Raw genomic sequence first — 21,018 nt, forward strand, 5'->3', positions numbered from 1 at the left:
GTGAAAGAAACTTCCAAAAAGCATAGAATAGAGAAGGTGAGAAGCACATGAAAAGTGGTAGATCTTCGGTGTCACCTTGGAGGAAGCCAGCAGATGTAGTGGTGAAACACAGTAATTAGTTTATGGCATTCACGCAACAAAGCTTACATGCATTCATATGGACTCATATTGCAATTTCTGGGGCTGTTTGCTCTTCTAACATGAAAAAGGGTGGGCCATTTATCAGGACTCTGGAATCATTTGGGCATTTTTGTAATAGGATTAGATACCAACGTCTGATTGAAGTTCATCACAAATTTCTGCAAATGTTCAATTGCATCATGATGGAAAAATTTTATTAGTGGTGTTGACCATTTCAATAATATGTCAACCTCCATTACTTCTTTCTTGAAACGAATTCCTATGCATTCAACAAGCAAAGTCAACATGGCCAATACAAGATCCCATGAGGGAACTTTTGCTGGTTGCAATAGTGTTAATCACACAGACTTGTTTCGGCTTGCTCCATGGTTGAAAGTGTCATTAGTTGGTGTGTTAACACCCATTGTAAAATGATTCACATAGGGTCTATAGCAAGCATCAGCCTGCACACTATTTTGATTTTGTTGCGGAGAATAAAATAATTCAAATAAAGTTTGATTTCCATCCTTTGAATTCTCTTATTGTAGAAGAAGGAACCTCCTAAAAGGAGATCCCCTTCTATACTGTTAAAAGTTGTAATCTCATAGACAATCTCATATGTAAATACCCCATCACATGTAATCTTCTATTTTTTAGTTTAGTTACAATAGGATATCTAGTTACAATAGGTTAGTTTTATGAATTTTCTTTTAGGACTGTTTTAAGCTTATGCTTTTTGACCAAGTAAAAAAGCAAAAGCATGTTAGAAATTTCTAGACTTATGCTTTTTGACTTGGTCAAAAAGCATAGTCAAAAGAAAAGAGTCGTTGGACCCTCCAATGACTCTACTCTCTAAGCTCTTCTCTAACTTGTATAAATATGGGGCAATACCCCATGTATTTGTATGCTTTTTTGGTGCGCATTTTCCCCACTTGAATGAGATATTTTTCTTTTGGTGTATATACTCTTTTGAGTATTTTTTGTGAGTATATTGAGTGAACTATTGTGTTCAATAATCGATCTTTTTGTGAGCTTGTTTTTGGAGTTCCATTTGAAGCTCTATTTTCTTACGTGGTATCAGAGCAAGGTTCAAGCAAGTTCTATCTGTGCATTGGGAAACGTGCCACAGTTTTCTTGCAAGAAAGTGATTTCCCTTGAAGTGGTGATCGTGTGAAGGCGTAAAAAGCTTGAAGAAATATTTATACTCACCATTTGTGGTAGAGTATCCTTTTTTTCTCTTCTCTTTCTTCCCTTACCTCTTTTCCCAAAACTTGTAAAATGGATGACAATGATAATGTCACCATTAAGCCCATCAAACTAAATGATTCCAACTATGCCACATGGGTCTTCTATTATGAAGCATCTTATATGGGGGAAGGGTTTGTGGGGATTAGTGGATGGAATCAATGAGGAACCTACTCTAATTCTTATAAAGAATGAGGGGGAAAAAGAAATACCTCTCATGGAAGTAGAAAGAGTTAAAGCCATATCCACTTACGAGAAAAAGTGAAAAGAATGGCGTATGGGACATGACAAGATCATGTCTTGGCTTATCTCATAAAGAAATGCTCAAGTTTAGCAAAATTTGAGCATGCAAATGAATCCTGGGACTATCTTAAGAGAATGTATTCCCTTAAGGATATTGCACATGTGTGCAATTTTCAAATTAAAGTAAGAAACATGGTTCAAGGAGACAAAAGCATTAGGGAGTATTATAATGGCTTGTCGGAGTTGTGGGAAGAATTAGCTCTTCTTGAACCAAAGTGACATTGTCCACAAGATATTGAACTCCGTCAAAACCAAATCAATACAAAGTATTTTTTTCATTTTATTAGTGGATTAAGATCGAAATTTGAATCCACTAAGTCTATTCTTCTCTATCGTGGAACAATACCTTCAATTGAAGATACAATAGGGGAATTGAGTATGGAAGAGAATAAACTAAAAAGTAGAATTGCTAAACGTGATGACGACTCAGTTTTAGCTGTCTCAAAACCTGAAAACTTTGTCAGGACTTACAAAACCTCCCAACTATGGAAGAGAAAATGATGATTTTGATAAAAAAAAATCATTTGCTACTATTGTCGTGAACTTGGACATGTGAAAACTCACTGTTCAAAACTAAAAAGGCCTTATGAGAAAAAAAGTTACCTTCGTCGGACCACCACAAGAATCTAATGAAACCTTCATTGGAAGTATATCTCTCGCTCAATTGGTGGAAACACTTGGACCTCTACTCAAGGGAGCATATTCATCTACAGGAGCCGTAGTCTCTTCCGTGAGCACCTCCGATCCAGGTAAAACTCTATGGCTTCTTGACTCAGGCGCTTCTTTTCACATGACTCCAAATGTTGAAATATTATCCGAATGTCATAACTCAAAAGGATCCAATGTTTTTACTGCCGATGGAACATCAATAGAAATCAAAGAAATAGAGAATTTTGAAAAAGTTTTTCAAAACTTAAAAGGATTTCATATTCCACAAATTAGATATATTCTCAAATTAAATCTCAATCCCTTGTCTGTTTCTCAACTATCTTACCATGGATATAACGTTTCCTTCTCCTCTCGTGGTTGTCGAGTGCATGATCACTAGTTAGGGAAGCTGATTCGGGAATGCCATAGAGAAGGAGGCTTATACTACATGAATTTTTTGGAAATTTTCAAGAATACATTTTGTTGTAATCTTCAGAAAATGAACTTGAATATATGGCATAGGAGACTTGGTTATCCTAGCATATCCAAGCTTTATCTGTTTCCAAATATGAAAATTATTTTTAAATCTGAAACATTTAAGTGTGAAAAATGTATTTTGGGAAAAATGAAGAGATTACCTTTTCAAGGAAGAAATTTTGTTTCATCTCAGCCTTTTGAGTTAGTGCATTCAGATGTATGGGGTTGTGCATCAATTATGTCTAAAGGTTTTTTTTTGAATTATGTCATTTTTGTTGATGATTTTACAAGGCATACTTGGATTTACTTTCTCAAAAATAAATTCGAAGTATTTTTTCACTTTCAAATATTTCATAAGTTAGTTAAAAATCAATTCAAGAATGATATCTCTATCTTTCGCACTGATTCAGGGGGAGAGTTTTTGTCAAAAGAATTTAACGATTATTTAAATCTACATGGTATTTTATATCAAAAGTCATGTCCATATACTCCACAAAAAAATGGTTTAGCAGAACGAACACATAGACACATTATAGAAACAACAAGAACTCTGTTAATTATTCATCAAGTTCCTAAAAATTTTTGGGCCAAAGCTACGCTAACCGCAATATATCTCATTAATAGAATGCCATCATCTTTGTTGAAAAATGTATCACCTGTTGAAAAACTTTTCAATCAAATCCCAGATTATTAACGATTAAAAGTATTTGGTTGTAAATGTTTTGTTTTTTCCAACAAAAATGACAAGCTTTCCCCTCAGGCTATTCCTTGGTTATACAAGCAATCGGAAAGGCTATAGATGCCTTGATCTCAGAAATATGAAGTTATATGTGTAACGAAATGTATCTTTTTTAGAAAACGAAAGTTTCTTTGAAACTAAAAACCCTAGAGAGGTTGATGAATACTCCTTGTTGGACTTAGTTCCAAAAATTAATGAAGAACAAGTTGATCAAGAAGATCAAAATAGTATAATCAACGTTAAAACATCTCATCCTGATTGCATTCAATACTTTAGGGAGGAAATCTAGAGCAACCTTATACTTTAGAAAAATATATTAAAGCACAAGATCAAATAGAAATCAGAAAATCATCTAGGGTGTCAAGAGTGCCCAAAAAATTTGTATCCTACAAATCTTTTTCACCAAAACATCAAAGCATATATTGTCCTAATACACTGCTATATAGAACCTTCAAACTATAATACAACAAAAGAACATTTAGAATGGGTCGAAGCTATGACAACTGAGTTAAATGCCTTGGACAAGGAAAACACGTGGACTATTCAAAATATTTTACCTGAGAAAAAGCCTATAGGATGTCGATGGGTATACAAAGTTAAAACAAAGAGTGATGACACTCTTAAACGCTTTAAAGCTCGACTAGTCGCCAAAGGCTATTCTCAAGAATATGAAATAGACTACGAAAAAACCTTTGCACCAGTTGCTAGAATGACCACCGTAATAACTCTAATATCCCTTGCCTCCATAAAGAAATTGCATATCTTTCAAATGGATGTCAAGAATACATTTCTCAATGAAAGACTAACCGAACAAGTTTATATGGAACTACCCCCTCGCATAGAAGTTCCACAAGGAAAAACTCTTCGATTACATAAAGCCTTATATGGTCTTAAGCAAGCCCCTAAGGCTTGGTATGATAAATTCAGTAAGGTTATGCTTGATTTTGGCTTTCAATTTTGTCTTACTGACACAACTTTGTTTACTAAGAAATCTAATGCAGGGATAATCATTCTTCTTCTCTATGTGGTCGACATGATCATCACAAGAAGTGATAAACATGGAGTTAACAATATCAAAAAATTTCTCAAAACCAACTTTGAAATGAGTTATTTAGGTTTTTAAAATTTTTTCCTTGGTATTGAAGTAACTTATTCTCCTAGAGGTTACTTAGTAACTCAATTTAAATTTGCTCTTGATATTATTGACAGGTCAGGAATCACAGGTGACAAACATGTTGATACTCCTGAAGTTGTGAACATCAAAATGAAAATTGACGATGGAAAACCCCTTGAGAACCCAACACCTTATAGACAACTTGTTGGGGGCATTGTCTTACGTCTCCATCACAAACTAGCATGCTCCCACTTCTGTTCATATGGGAGCTGTGTTATACATTATTAGCTATATTAAAACTTCAACTTTTAGAGGATTGTTTTTGTCTGTTTCTTACTCATTAGAACTAAATGCTTATATTGATGCAGATTGGGAAGATGATCCAAATGATCGACACTCAACTACTAGGCTTTGTGTGTTTTTAGGAGAATCATTGATTTCTTGGAGATGTAAGAAGTAGCAAAAAGTTTCTCTTTCGTCAACTGAAGCCGAGTATAGAGCCATGACTACAATCACCATGAAAGTAGTACTCCTTCAAGATATGGGTGTTGGGAGCACAAAAGCATCACGGCTGTTCTGTGACAATAAAGGTTCCATTTACATTGCCAGCAATTGGACATTTCACGAATGAACCAAGCATATCGAAATGGACTGCCACTACGTACGTGAAGAATTTCTACAAGGCACCATTGAGCTTCCATGTGTCCTCAGAATATCAACTCGCAGACTTCTTTACCAAACCTCTTGCTGCTCTTCGGTTTCATTTTCTGTTAGACAAACTTTCGGTTGTTCAACCGTAAGTTTGAGGGAGAGTGTTAAAAGTTGTAATCTCATAGACAATCTCATATGTAAATACCTCATCATATGTAATCTTCTATTTTTTAGTTTAGTTACAATAGGATATCTAGTTACAATAGGTTAGTTTTATCCTTTTTTCTTTTAGGACTGTTTTAAGCTTATGCTTTTTGACCAAGTCAAAAAGCAAAAGCATGTTAGACATTTCTAGAGTTATGCTTTTTGACTTGGTCAAAAAGCATAGTCAAAAGAAAGAGTCGTTGGAGAGTCCAACGACTCTCTCTAAGCTCCTCTCTAACTTGTATAAATATGGGGCAATACCCCATGTATTTGTATGCTTTTTTGGTGCGGATTTTCCCCACTTGAATGAGATATTTTTCTTTTGGTGTATATACTCTTTTGAGTATTTTTTGTGAGTATATTGAGTGAACTATTGTGTTCATTAAGAGATCTTTTTGTGAGCTTGCTTTTGGAGTTCCGTTTGAAGCTCTATTTTCTTACATATACATCTTTTTTTACTTGATCTATTCCAGCATTCTTTATCATTGGTCACCTACCTACCCGAAGTGGTAGTGGTGGCCTATTTCAAGAGAAGAATTTCCTAAAAATCGAGTGGGTCGCATGGGAGGCAAACTGAGAAGTAAATGAAGGTTACATCTTGTTCTTTCTAAAAAATGCATTGTGCTTCCTACATCCTTCAACCATTCAAAGTTAGGTTTTAAGCCAAACAAAGAGAAAAGGATGGTTGCATAAGGCTGTCCTTGGGATAGCTTGGGGAGAATAATAACTATTAAAGTTGTAGTAGGTGAGTGTAGATAGGGATGGTGGTTGAAAAAATACAGAAGAAATCAGCAAAGGAATTACATTTGGATTTCTCAAACTAGTAATTGAAGGATTTGGCAAATCTGTCCCAATTCCTTTTCCTACTTTATTTCCTGCATTGGCAACTCACAAGATTTTCTTTCACATCCTCCGGCACTAGACTTTGAAATAGAGCCTTAGTTTCTGCATTTTCCTGACTTAGTTGAAAAGTTAAGGCTTTTCTACCGTTTCATTTTTTTAGCGTATTTTGCTTTTCTTGTTGCATGACAATATTTGAACATCAATCTTCACAGGCTTCAATTTCTATGAAGAAAATAAAATGAGGGCTTTGCAGTAGGGTGTCATGTAGGATGTCATGATATTCTTGCATAAATTTGATTGAAAGAACGGGCAAACATGAACTTTAACACCTTATCTTGACTTGTAGTTCACTGAATCCATGAGCAATCATGTTTGATTTAGATTTGACTCGATATGGTCAGGCATGTTCATTTGTGTATGACTTGAAGCATGAGCATGTTACTTTCCTTGTTTCACTTTCAAAATTAACAATGTTTTCACTTTTCACTGTATAATGTTTATTGGAAATGTACAGCAGGATTCTGTAGATATGATGGCAATTATAAAGTTCAAATGTAGTTTATTGATTGAAAAGGTTAACAACTTATTTTATTTATATTCTAACTGCTGCTAGTAGTTATATTAGAATAATTTTGGCTGGATAATTTCTTAGAAGAATTTAAACACGGCTTGTTTTTCTTAGGTAAGAACATCATGAAAATGTTAGCATGTTTGAGAAAGGAAAGATGTGAAATAATGGACAAAATTGGAAAAGAAACTGTAAATGTAAAAGAACTTGAATTCTTGGAAAATATCTTGTTAGATAGTTATGGTATAAAATAACCAGAATAACATGGTAACTGAAATATTGCAGTTAGTGGTAACTAGGGTTATTAGAAAATTTATTTCTATTCCCTTTAGGGCATAGGTTTGTAACCATTGTAATCTTGCCATGCTGCATGCAATTGTAAATGTCTTTTGTGTATTTTACTAGAACTAGATTTCCCAATGGACTTGGTATTTTTGTCAATCTTCATAACTTGCAGCTACTATCTTCCCATCTTTTGTTTTAATCTCTATGTTAATCATGTTCAAAGTTTTCAGAAGCATTCACATTAAAATGTTTTGGACGATGACATCATCTTGAGATTTGATTTGATTTGTATCACCCCTAAAAATAGATGATTTTTGTTGCTGACAAATATTTGATGCTGCATAGTTGTCAATTAAGATGCATCTTGAAGAAAGCCGTGTAGACGATACTAGCTCAAAGACTGGTTATTCTTTGAAGTATTCGATAGATAACCAACACAATGACATGGAAGAGTCAAGGAAATTGTATCCGAGTATTGAAATTGTGGCTGGTGAAAAGAAAGATGCTTCTGCTCCAGGAACAGCAGGGAATCTTTCTAAAGTGCAAAAGAATTCAGCCAAGATTCATGATTTCTGTTTTGGCATTCCCTATGGTATGTAACATAATCTACACTTCTGTCCACATTCACAAATTCGCAGATGCTAACTAGTCGTATCATTACACTTTGTCATAATGTTGTCATGGCAACAACCATCACTTCCCCTGGTCTAATGGCTTTATGATATAACTAGTGACACAGCCACAAGAGATTTAACTACTAAATAGTAAAAGGATGCATTTTTCTTTTCTTTTTTCCTCTTATATTTCTTTTCTATTGCTTCATCAATACCCATGTGTGTGTTATCGTATTTCCGGTGAGTGTTCATGTCTCATTTTATTGTCTCTTTTATTGCATAAGAGTAAAAGAAAATGGATAATTTTTGTGATGCCTTTCTTATGTTTGCTTTTGTGCACAACTTATAGTGGATATATACAAGTTCACCAGCTTTTTATCCTTAATAACTTTGAGTGTATCAATAAAGTGCCTTCTTTTGCTGTCTTTTTTAGGAGAACTCTTGCAAATTCATATGGAATGTAAATGCTTCATTTTAGCTCCACATTTTTTTTTCCAAACAAATCCCAAAATTTGATCTCTTACATATATAAACTCTGTCAGAACAATACTTGAGCTTGTCTTGTGTTCATAGTTATATTTCTTGTTCTAACAACCATCTCCTTTTCCCTTACGCCTACCACAAGAATCTACCTCTTCCCATTCAAATTAGATATTCATATCTATGATACGATCATTTTATTGATTTCACTTTGACCATAGCATTTCAAGAAATAAAAAATAGATGGGAATTAGGAATTCAATAGTTCCTATCACAAATGACCTGTTTGCAAGCTCTAAAGAGAGGGGTTACCAATCTGTAAGTTCTGATTGCATGTTACGGACAGATCCAGATCCGTCACTGAAGAGTCCGATTCTGTGCTTTAATTTAGTTGATTTCCTTGCTTTTGTACCGATCCAGATCCGTCACTGAAGAGTTCGTGCTTTGCTTCCGCATTGGTCGATTTTCTTGCTTTCGTATTATGCTTGGGTTGAAGGAATTCATGTGCTTGAGAAGGGAAATAAGTAGGCTAGTTATATAAATATGTAAGGCCAAGCCCAAATTCAAGTCAACAAAGGATTTGGTGAATTTCCCTTATTCTTGGCCTCCGTGCCGTTTAGGCTTAAGGAGGAGAGACAACTCTCTCTCTAACCCAAGGAGAATGTCATCCAAGAGAGACAACTCTCTCTCTCTCTCTCTCTCTCTCTCTCTCTTCTTCCCTACTGGCACACATTGTAAAGTCCTACGTGTTTCCAAAAAAATAAAAAATAAAAATAAATAAATTTGTTTTGGATCCCGGTTGGATCCGACCGGATCTAGGAGGGATGTCGACTTACTAGTCGACATCCCCGCCTTCTCCTGTGGTCCATTTAGACCCCCGACAAGGGGATTTCTTTTTAACGCAAACCCCCTGACTCCTGCCCCGCCTCTCTCCCCTCGTCTCCCTCTCTCTCTCTCTCACATTGACGCCCTTTCCCCCGACTCTCTTCCCCCCACTATCACGCCGGAGCCCCCTTCTCACACCTGGGCCCTCCCATCTCTTTCTTCTATCACGTCGGAGTTCCCCGACCCCGACACTCTCCCATCTCTCTCTCTCTCATGTCGGCACACCTGACCCTGACTTCTTCCCCGTCTCCCTGCACCTCGCCTGTAAGTCCTTCCATCCCAGCTCTCCCTCTCTCGCTCGTTCCCTTCTTTTTCTTCCTCTGTTTTCTCAGAGGACAACATTTGTTGCTTCGGCCATTGGGTCACCCACCAGGTGGGGCGGTTGAAGCCACCACCCATCTTCCTCTCTTCTTCCCTGCTAACACGCCGACAAACCCTTAGCCACCAACATCGGCGGCTCTGGCACGCCAGGAGAGAGGGTGCCAAGCACACTCTCCTTTCTCTCTCTCTCTCGTTTCCATCGGTAGAAATGTCCAGGCACTGCTCTCCTGCCTGGACATTTCTACCGTGCTGAGCTCGGTTTGAACTGAGCTCGATTCGATTCCCTCAGTTGAAAGACTGAGCCTAGGCTCAGTCTTGTTTCGTTTGGGGGCCAGACCCGACTCAACGTAATGGTCGAGCCCTCTGTCCCTCCGTCCCCTTGCTGTGCTCGAGCAGCAGTAGCAAAAGCCGCTCCTGTCTCGAGTCAGGCCGAACTGACCTGGGCCCAGCTAAGGCCGAGCTCAGCTTGATTCGGTCGAGCACCCCGAGCCGGCTCGAATACGTCGAGTCTGACTCAGGGTGGAGCCTGCTCGGTCGGACCTTGCCAACCCTCCCTTTGCATGCTTTGTTAGGCACAACCGAGCTGAGCTTGGCTAGCAACGAGTCCAACTCGGTTTTCCTTGCCCCAACTCGGCTAGCCATCGAGATCGGCTCGGTCTTGCGCCCCGGGTCTGTTGTGTCCTTTTTAATCGAGCCCGACTCGATTAGGTTGGCCCGAACTAGGTTCGGGTTCAACCCCTGCGGCGTGATCATCGCTTCTTCCACATAAATGAGAATTTAACCTCGTTCTTTACGCAGTGCGATAAAAATCTTTTGAGCGTACCACATCGGCACAACGGACGAGACACGCTTACCAAGGCATGAGCCTTTAAGAACCTATGCTCAGAATCGTCAGAGATTCGGACTATCTATGAGGTAGGGAAAAGTTGTATATGAGAATCGTGTGGGAATACTTATAACTTATACGTATTATATTTACGTTATATATATATATATATATATATATATATATATATATATATATATATATATATATATATATATATATATATATATATATATATATATATATATATATATATATATATATGCTTTTAACTCAAGGACACAGTTTTGCGTATTTTTGTTCATTTTAAATTACGTCATTTACTTTGCCCTCACGCTTTAATATGCACAAACTCCAGTTTTCTTAATTTATTTAGCTCGATGTGTGATTCCACACATCGAGCCTTGCTTTATGTCATTTACTTTGCTACCGTGTGCACAAACTCTTGTTTACGCAATTTATTTAGCCCGAAGTATGGTTTTGTACACCGAGCATCCCTTACGCAATTTATTTAGCCTGATGTACGGTTTCGTACACCGGGCATTGCTTACACAATTTATTTAGCTCGATAGGTAGTTTCACGCATCGGGCCTTGCTTTATGTCATTTACTTTGCCATCACGCTGGAATGTGCACATACTTATGCTTTACTATATATGTGATTTATATAATATATAATTTTATAAAGTATGCAGTTTTGCGTACTCATGCCTATTTTAGATTACGCTTGTATGTATTAAAAGACTTTGATTTGCGCATCCTCGCCAAATCTCTATTTCTAAAAGATTTCACATGCAAGATTTCAAGCTCGCATTGTTTGCTGTCTCGAAAAGCAAAACAAGTGTTTTGCGTTTGCATATTCGCAACTGAGTTTTCTCCTCGAACCAAATGTAGCCCTAGGTGGTACGTACGTCCGGTCCTTATTTTCGGTATCCGAAATGACTTGGATATTCTCTGACCTAAACTACAGAACATTTAAATTTCTAAAAAAGTGAAGATTAGGTTCATGCGGCAGGCGATGGCGTGATGATATCAAGATCCTACTCTTTCTCTGTTGTTTCGCTCCTGATCACATTTTATAATTTTGTATAAGGGTTTCTTTTAAAATTCCGTGTAAACTTTAATTATCAAAAACCTTGTTTTTGAATATACATGGTTTCAATGATTGTATTGAGATACAAATCCATTGTGTAAAGAAAAGTTCGCATGTAATGCGCCTAAGGTCTGTTGACTTGTTCTTTCAAACACTATTTTCCTCTGAACTACCATTTTAAACTCTGAAAAAGGATTGATTGCAAAACTTTAAATTTTTCCTAAAAACGTTTTCAAGTTCAGGATTTTGGGGCGTTACACACGTCTCTAGGAAATGACCTTCTAAGGATCAGGGTTCTAACAGTGGTATCAGAGCCGATTCAGCCCAAGAAGTGTGTAGCAAGCCAAGACGTCCATTGGCGTGCAAATCAGGTCACCCGCTCGGAGATCGAGACTGTGCACATATGCCATCTAGTGTGCTTCCAAAGCATTTTTTGGCCAATCCGTGCATGGTCCGCTCGTGGAGGTTGTCTCAAATGTCTCTTAAGAATCTACTTTACCACAAAACTTGACGTTGTCAAATTCATCCCCGTTTGCTTGTGGGTCGATGCACATCGCGGTCAACCCTCCCATGGTATTGTAGCATGGTACCCAAACGAACAACAAAATCGTGATTCACGTCAATCCGTGAGGAATTTCGCGGTGCAGTTTGTTGGTTGGATTCATAATCAAATTTCCTAGCAGACTATGCTAGCTATAGCCCCAAATTTGACTTGTATTCTGCACAAAATGTTGTAATGAAACTTGGAAAAGAAGTGCACGTACACAAATCTACTATGGGAAAATGCACATAAGCCACTAAGGTTGGACTAGCCCAATGACTAGTTGGGCTAGTCCCAACAACTATAAATGTGACAAAGAAAAAACAAAGAATAAAAGAAATAAAAAACAAGAAAAATACCAAACTGTCCCTAATGGGAAGAATCGATTTACACCATGTACAATTACAAAAGCGCTCTTAGAGGGCATTACCTATTACAAAATAATAAAGACACACACACACACACACATATATATATATATATATATATATGTGTCTTAACACCCCGCTCAAACTGATGGTGAGATGAACAAAAGTTTATCAAGAAACGAAAAATGAGGCACCGACAAAGCCTTGGTGAAGAATTCCACAAATTGATATTCGGATGTGACATAAGGAAGTTCAACATTGCACCTGAGAAACTCCTTCCAAATGTAGTGGCAATCTATCTCTATGTGCTTTGTTCGCTCATAGAAGGTGTGATTGCTAACAATGTAGATAGCGCTCTTGTTGTCACAACACGTCTTTAATGGAGTAAAAATGATAATACTCATGTAACGCCCCGAAATCTTAACCCAAATTTTGAGGATTTTTTTTCCAATACAACGGAAACCAGTCATACCATAGGGCTAAGCATTCCAGAACACAGATGGAGCAAGACCAAAACATTCTTTTCATTTCAATATCAATGAAAATTAAGATCAGAGTTCTCACACTATCCTTGGAACAGTAAATCCAAAAATCCCGATCGAAGCCTCATCCTGCAGTCGCTCCTAAATCCAACTCTTTACCTGAAAATTTATATGAATTAGACTACAACTGTCTAAGTAGGAATTTCTGTAATTTTTCTTGCAGATATATCATGTATCAAGTATATGGTGTGGGTGCCGAATGTGATTTTCAACCCATACAAGAATAAGTAAAGAACTACGCTACAACAGTCATCAATTTGTCAGAAGCAATCTGGCAAGTATCATCAATAGCAATCATTTAAATATCCCATAACCACGAATTCATACAATGATTCAGAGGAATGCAATTATGATAATTACATAATTCAGGTAAGTGTTCTTACAATATGGAGCATCCATTATGCCATAAATCAATACCATGAATTACAGTTCAAGTAGAACAGAGCATTTAACATGCACTAGAAATTAAACATCATGTATTCACCAAATAGATAACAATTAAGAGAGCAGATAACATATGCATGATCTAATGCATGGCAGGAAAATGCATGATACCATTTTAAATGCGTGAATTCGTTTATTATTTTACCTTTAAGTTTTCTTTTCTTTTCCATATGCATGCCCTACTAAATGCACGCAACTTTAAGTTCCTCTTTTTAATTACCGTTGCCCGCGGATACACCGAACAAGTACAATCCCCGAGGTTAAGTAGGTTCCCAGGGTAGCTTAGCACACAATTTGTATTTTATTACTGGTTCCAACTTAGCCCTCGACCGATATCAGGAAACATCACCATCTATCGGAACATTAGACCTCCACATCTAATGTCGGGGACAGAAGGGACACCCCACGCCCACATGTGCCACTTTCTTGGTACCATAAACAACAGTTGTGTCAAACACACCACTCCCGGGTAAAGTGACAGACTCTCCCTAAAACCGTGGCCAGGAGAAAGAACCTCAATATCGGGTTCAGGGGACGAAATGGCAGCACACGGAGTTTTTGTATCCTCACAGTCTCCCTAAGACCGGAACTCTAAGATTCTCATACTCCAGATGAGATATCTCAGAACGTATATTACACTATTCTTATTCATTATCTTTTTATTAAAAGCCAATTATTAAGTTTTGCAGTTCTGCATGCAAAAACAAGGCAAAGGCTCGCATCGACCCCTGCGAGGACCATCACGAGACTCCAGTCCGTGAAAACACATTGAATAGTGCAATATCGAACAATAATATAAAGTATGATTTTTGCGATGCATTTAAACAATTAAAGAAAAAGCAAACCCAAGCTCAAGGCTCTCCAGACCTGTGATGATTCATTTAGACCATCGATGCATCGTATGCAAAAATCATAACTTGCAATGTATGCAATAATACCAACATGATTCCAAATGCACATTCATTCATACCATTTTAACAATGTGCATGAGCTTCTAGAGTCATATGCATGTGTTCACCATCCATGTGTAAGTGCTTTCATGAAATCACTTAACACACATGAATTCATCCAAAATTTCATAAGCACCTGAGGACATTTATGCAAGATTGTACATGCCAATACCATCGATGCCATGTACGCATTCGTACCAAACAAACTTTGCAGAAATCAAATATCTCACATGTTACAAACTATAAAGCATGCTAACACGTGTCATTAAATATTCAACTTTACATTCAAAAATTCAACTTTACGTACATAATAACAAATAGAGTTATCAACACAAATTTGTTAACATTGAATAATTTATGTATGCCTTGCACATGCTTAGACACTGCCTTGTGCCAAAACCCAATGTTTCTCAACATACTCTATGATCTGAGCTGTGTGGTTTAGGTGATGCAATTAAACATATATGAAAAGCAACCCAGCTCATGTCGATTCCCTGATCTTAACAACAATTGCATAAGCAAATCACTGTATATTCCCATCATGTGCACACATACTTGTCAATGCATGTTTTTTTTATTGAAATAAACGTCAAATGCACATTTTCTTTCAAATGTGTGCAACTATCAAGGCACTGGTTCGGTTTGGAAATGTCATATGCCCATCAACACAAATTTCTATCAAGCTCCACCTAATTGTCAACTTCAAAATTTTATTAAGTGCATGCCTATCTTCTGCATAATTTGGTCAAGTACAGACAACATGTAAATACCGATTCTTAGCACCTATATTTATATATATTTACAATTGTATTTAGAGTACGAAGGTCTCTCTTCATCAAGAGGTTCACATCCAGCCGACCCAGTCGACTGAGGTCCCAACCAGGCTCTGCCGACACCAGTCAGCTGGGTCGGGTCTGGCAAACAGACTGGATAACTAAGCCAGCCCAGCCAACCCCATCGGCTGGGGCCTGACAACACCTGCACTGGTCCAGCCCAGCTTGTGTGTGCTGTTGAGGCTGGATAGTTACCCACCTATTTATGTATATATATATATATTATAGGAACAATTACACGGTCATATATCTGATAGGAAGCATGATTATTGAGCAAGTATGCAGTTAAAACATTCAACAATTAAGAAACAGTTACACACCTACACAGGAGAAAATTTTACACATATAAATTAAGAAAACCTGTGAAAGAATTTTAAATCAACATACATGCACACCATGTATTTTGGTGTGGTTACTGATCTCCATGTTTTTCTCTACTAAACCATCCAGCTCATACCCAGCCGAACATCCGGCTGGGTCTAACAGCATAACACTGTAAGTAGTACTGAATACGCTCCAGCACCCAAATGCAGATGTACACGCTATGGAAGTTCTTTTCATGTGTGAACAAGAAAGTGGTGAAAGAAAATTCTACAAGTAATATTCCCATGTGTGCATGTAAGTGTACAATAATGTGCATAACAATAATTGTCATGAACTAGGTATGTAAGTGTGCTGCAAAATTACAGACAAGGATATTTATAAGACTTGAATACAAACTGAAATGTAAATAACTCCAACCGTTGACAGATAAACCTTACTATCACATAATACGTGTAAAGGCTGATTAAAGGCATTTAACTCAACTAAAAATTTATGCATATAAACGAATCACAACATTAAGACATTCTAAGCATTAAATTTTCAAAACTTACATTAATTCAGACAAAAATTAATTTGAACCTGAATTCATTTTAGATAGTTTAATATAGGTTCCATAGTTGTAACACACTGATCAGGTGTCTTATATATATATATATTTCTTTTTCACACCTTGATAATAGCAGAGGTTAATCGACTTTGATTTACAACACTCCAACCGTCAAATTAGAATGACGTGCTCCCTCTCGCAGGTGTAACATAACATTGTAACTAATAGTGGATAGTTTCAGTGATTTAACAAAATAAAATGGACATTCAGGAATCAATTAGGGAAATAAAATTGGGAGGTCATGGTTATCAAGGTATATGCCCTTAACAGAAATCTAAAAACCCCTCTCTATTATTTGAACACCCCTGTAGCATCTAGATTTTTCACAGCAGTCGAAACCTAAACCCACACCAAGTATAATAACCCCTACTATCGATAATCCAAAATCCCCAAATCAGGGATTTGGCATCTCTGATGGCTTAAAAACCCAAATACCCAAAAACCCCTTTCGGATTTTGGGATTCACTGCACCCGCACCGTATGCTTGACCCACAGAATACCCAACAGAAAAACAAACAGGAAAACCTACCTTTTTCCGGCGAGATGGTTGCTGCTACAACTAGAGGAGGTGAAGACCAAGAGGGAGAGAAGGACTCGGCAGGGCCGGCGGCATCGACCCAGTCACACGTAACGAGGGTGCCGGCGAGAGAGGCTGAGGAGGGCCAACCACGATGGTCGACCACGACGTCGAGACTCCAATGAACTCCAGGGCAGTGCCGATGGCTTGCGCAGAGGGAGACGAGAGAGAGAGGAAGAGAGAGAGTGAGAGAAAGAGAGATGAGGGATGAGAGGAACAGGGGTTCGGGGACCCCTTATTGAAGAGGGCGACCCCCGAAAAGGAAGGAGTATCCCTTTTTCGGCGGCTGCGCAAGAGCCCTTCACTGAGCCAAAGCTATTGCGTTAGGGTTCTGAGAACCCTAACGCACTATCTCATCGGGCAGCCTTGGGCTATGACCCCTGAACCAGGGAGAGTGCCCTATGAATTGTATACCACATGATAATTGGAATTAAGTAAGAAATTTACACTAAAGTGGAATCTCCCCTGTGGATCTAGAATGACAGTGAGCTAGCTCATTGGGCTCGTCCAAATTAGTATAACATTACTGAATCTATCGTACCAGGCCTTGGGGGCCTGTTTAAGACCATACAAAGCTTTTAAGAATTTAAGAGATTTTTCAATATATAGGTTATTAAAGTTCTTCATTTAGCTCTCCGTTAAGAAAAACATTTGTAACATCTAATTGATATATAGGCTATTTTTTAGTTGATGTGACGACTATTAGAGTTCTAACACTAGTCATTCTAGCTATGGGTACCAATGTTTTATCATAGTCAACTCTATATTCTTGGGAGTATCCTTTAGCTACTAACCTAGCTTTATATCTTTCTAGAGTTCAATCACTTTTGATTTTAACTTTAAAGACCTATCTACATTCAATGAGTTTCTTGTTTGAAGGTAACTCAACTACTTCCCAAGTTTTTGCTTTCTTTAAGGCATTTGGCCTATGTTCATGGCCTGAATCCAACGAAGAATAATTTTAGCTTCATTATAATGTGAAGACTCATGGTACGAATGGAAACCTATTAGGCAAGCCTTATAATTAGGAGATAATGACTCATAAAAGACAAACCTATTTGGTGGAATAGATTCTCTACTAGATCTTCTAAGAATAGTGTCTTTTATAGGTTCACTATATTGAGAAATTTTTTCTAAGGTACTAGTTGGATTATTTTGCTCACGCCGAGTATAGACTTGAATATTTTTATCAGATCTATTAATGATGTCATCAATACTCGGTGATGTCCCAATATTAAAGTATTCATGATTGATATCATCTATAATTTCATGATGATTTAAAGAGTCATCATTAGTATGTATATCTTCCCTTGGAGAGAGATCATACAAAAACATATAGTCTATTTCCTCCCTTTTATCATACTCTTCAAAACCATTATCTATTTTAAGAATGTCACATCTTTGGAAACATAAAGTTTGTTATTTTTGAAATAAAAGCATTTATATATTTTTTTTATTTTCACCGTATCTAATGAAAACACATTCAATTGCTTTTGGTGATAACTTATCTCTTTTGTGTAAATGTACAAAACATTTACAACAAAAAATTCGTAAACGATTGGAATCAGGTGTTATTTTGAGAAGTTTTTCATAAGGGGAAACCTTTTTTAAAGTGGATGATGGCGTTTAATTTATCAAATAAGTAGAAGTTAAAACGACTTCGACCCAAAAACTTTTGAGAATATTTTTAAAAATGAGTAAAGTTCTAACGTTTTCTATTATATGCCTATGTTTTCTTTCTGCTAGCCCATTTTTTTGTGGGGTCTTAGGGCAAGATCTTTGATGACAAACCCCATTTTGTTTTAGATAGTTTTGAAATTCATTGAATAGATATTCCCCACCCGAATCCGTTCTAAGAATAAATATATTGCTTTGAAATTAATTCTTAACTTTTATGTGAAATTCTTTAAAGAAGAAAAAAACTTTTGACTTAAAATTAAGAAAGTAAACCATACATATTTAGTAAAATCATCAACAAAAGTCACATAATACGAGTAACCACCTTTAGATATGATCGAAAAATGACCCCATACATTCGAGTGCATCAATTCAAAAGGTTTTGTGGAAACAAATGTTCTATTTGGAGATGGGATAGATTTCATTTTTCCAAGAATACAATCTTTGCAAGTCATATTTTTCATTACAAAATTTGTCCCTAAAAGTAAAAGGATACATTTTAGAATAACTTGGATGTCCAAGTCTTTTATGCCAAGTTTCAATACCCTTATCTTGGACATAAGTACAAAATGATTTTAAATGAATAAACAATGAATTCATAAAGTAAAGATCTCCCTTCATATGGCCTTCCCAATCTGCTTCCCGGACTGGAGATCTTGTTCAAAGCAACCCTTAGATGAAAAAAAATATTTCACATTCATGGATGGCAATTTGAGAAATTGAAAAAAGATTTAAATTTAGTTTGAGAATAACTCTTAACTTTTTGAACAAGAAAAGTTTAAAAATCATTATAATCTAATGTTCCTATACTCTTAATTTTCAAAATGGTTCCATCGGCCGTAAAAACACAAAACAAATTTGAATTGGTGCATATATTGGATAAGGCATTCTCATGAGGAGTCGTATGGAATGATGCTCCCGAATCTAGAATCGAAGAGTACGCACCGGGTGAAAGATGAGGAGGCGATGGCGGCACCCGATGTAGGAGGAGTTGCATTAAAAATTTGTTGAAGTGCCATGGATATTTGACCAAGTGTGTCTTTAAGATCCGCTTCACTTTTGCCTTCTTCTTCCTTCTTGGTAATAGATTCTTCAACGAAAGCAACCTTATACTTGAAGGTTTCATTCAACTTAGGGCAAACGGGTTTAATGTGACCCTACTCATTACAATGATAATAAATAATCAATTTTCTTTCACCGCTATAGTTATTATTATTGTTACTATAGTTATTTTGCCTCCCAAAGTGTAGAGGCTTATAGGCTATGTCACATGGGTGCGGGGATTCGACACTTCCAAAACACCCGGGTGCGGGGGTGCGGCAGGGGCAAAAATGTAATATATATATATATATATATATATATATATATATATATATATATATATATATATATATATATATATATATAAGGGGGTCCGGGGGTTCCATCGATGCGGGTTTTTTCAAATTTCATTTTATATACAGCTGCACGATAGCGCATCCATGTCGTCAGGAGAACAATGAATACTAATAGCCAGCAAGGCTACCACCATCATTATCATTTATTATGGAGAGAGAAAATCTTTTACGAAAAAGAAGGATCAGCAAGGCTACCACCATCATTATCATTTATTATGGAGAGAGAAAATCCTTTACAAAAAAGAAGGATCAGCAAGGCTACCACCATCATTATCATTTATTATGGAGAAAGAAAATCCTTTACGAAAAAGAAGGATCAGGATTGAAAAGGCAGGAGCAGCAGCAACTGTCAGCATTTTTTTTAAAAATTCCGCAGCCCATTTCATAGGGCATTTTTTTTTAAAAAATTCCAAAAAAAATGGACCTAAATGATCCTGGGTGCGGTCAACGCACCCAGGATCGGGTTGACCGCACCCGGTGCCGCACCCGCACCCGCACCCGCGTTGACGCGGGTGCGGCACCCTGCTAGCCGAATCCCTGTGACATAGCTTATAGGTCTTGCTTGACATAATTAATGGGTTTAGATACCGCAGTTTCTTCTTGTACACTTTCACAAAAGATCATCTTCAAGAGGAAGATGAGTAGATCTATGTAGTAGAGAAGATCTAACTTGCTCAAATTCGGGACGAAGCCCATATAAGAAATAAAAAAATCTCTCTTGTTCCATTTGTTTTTGCCTAAGTTCCACGTCTTCAATAGCAACCCACTTAGGCTCTAAATGTGCTAGTTCATACCATAGGGGATTCAAAGCACTATAAAAGTCTTGGATACTCATTTCACCTTGCTTCGTGGTCCTAACATTTTCTTGCAAAAATATACTCTTGCAAGATCCTTTTGGCTATATATATCCTTCATAAAAAAACAAGCTTTATTGGCTTTTCAAAATTTTGCAATGTTTGCAAATACCTTAAGTTCGATGTTGTTTATGAACCCTGCAAAATTTTTCACATGGTTGCTCTCTCAATCTTCCCCTTGTTTATGATGATCTTCAATAGCCTTCGTATGGGCATCTTCCTCTAAGGCTTTCTCTTGATCTCTTAGTTTTGTGAGCTTGAGTTTGTGTTCGGAGATAGTGCCCATCACATAACCCCAAAGTTTTTTTCCTTTGAGATTGTTTTCCATGGCGGAAGCCCATATCATGTAATTTTTTCCATTAAGCTTGAAGGAAAGATCAATCTTGGTCTCTATTGCGTGAGAAAGATGAAGAGAGTGAAAATGTGAATAGGAGAGCGCGATCCCTTAGGAGACTTTGTCACAAACACAAACACTTGATGAAAACCTTT

General features: G+C 37.1%; 1 protein-coding gene across 1 annotated transcript in view; it reads left to right on the forward strand.

Moving 5' to 3' along the window:
* Positions 1 to 21,018, forward strand: part of LOC149828571 (Transmembrane proteins 14C) — a 51,755-nt gene that overhangs the window by 7,012 nt on the left and 23,725 nt on the right. Inside the window, exon 4 of the mRNA XM_090016890.1 lies at positions 7,543 to 7,789. Coding sequence (XP_089873016.1) covers positions 7,543 to 7,789 — 247 coding nt within the window. The remainder of the gene's footprint in view (positions 1 to 7,542; positions 7,790 to 21,018) is intronic.

This window comes from Nuphar pumila, chromosome 9 (assembly GCF_984573655.1).
Source record: "Nuphar pumila chromosome 9, dmNupPumi1.hap1.1, whole genome shotgun sequence".
NCBI lineage: Eukaryota > Viridiplantae > Streptophyta > Magnoliopsida > Nymphaeales > Nymphaeaceae > Nuphar > Nuphar pumila.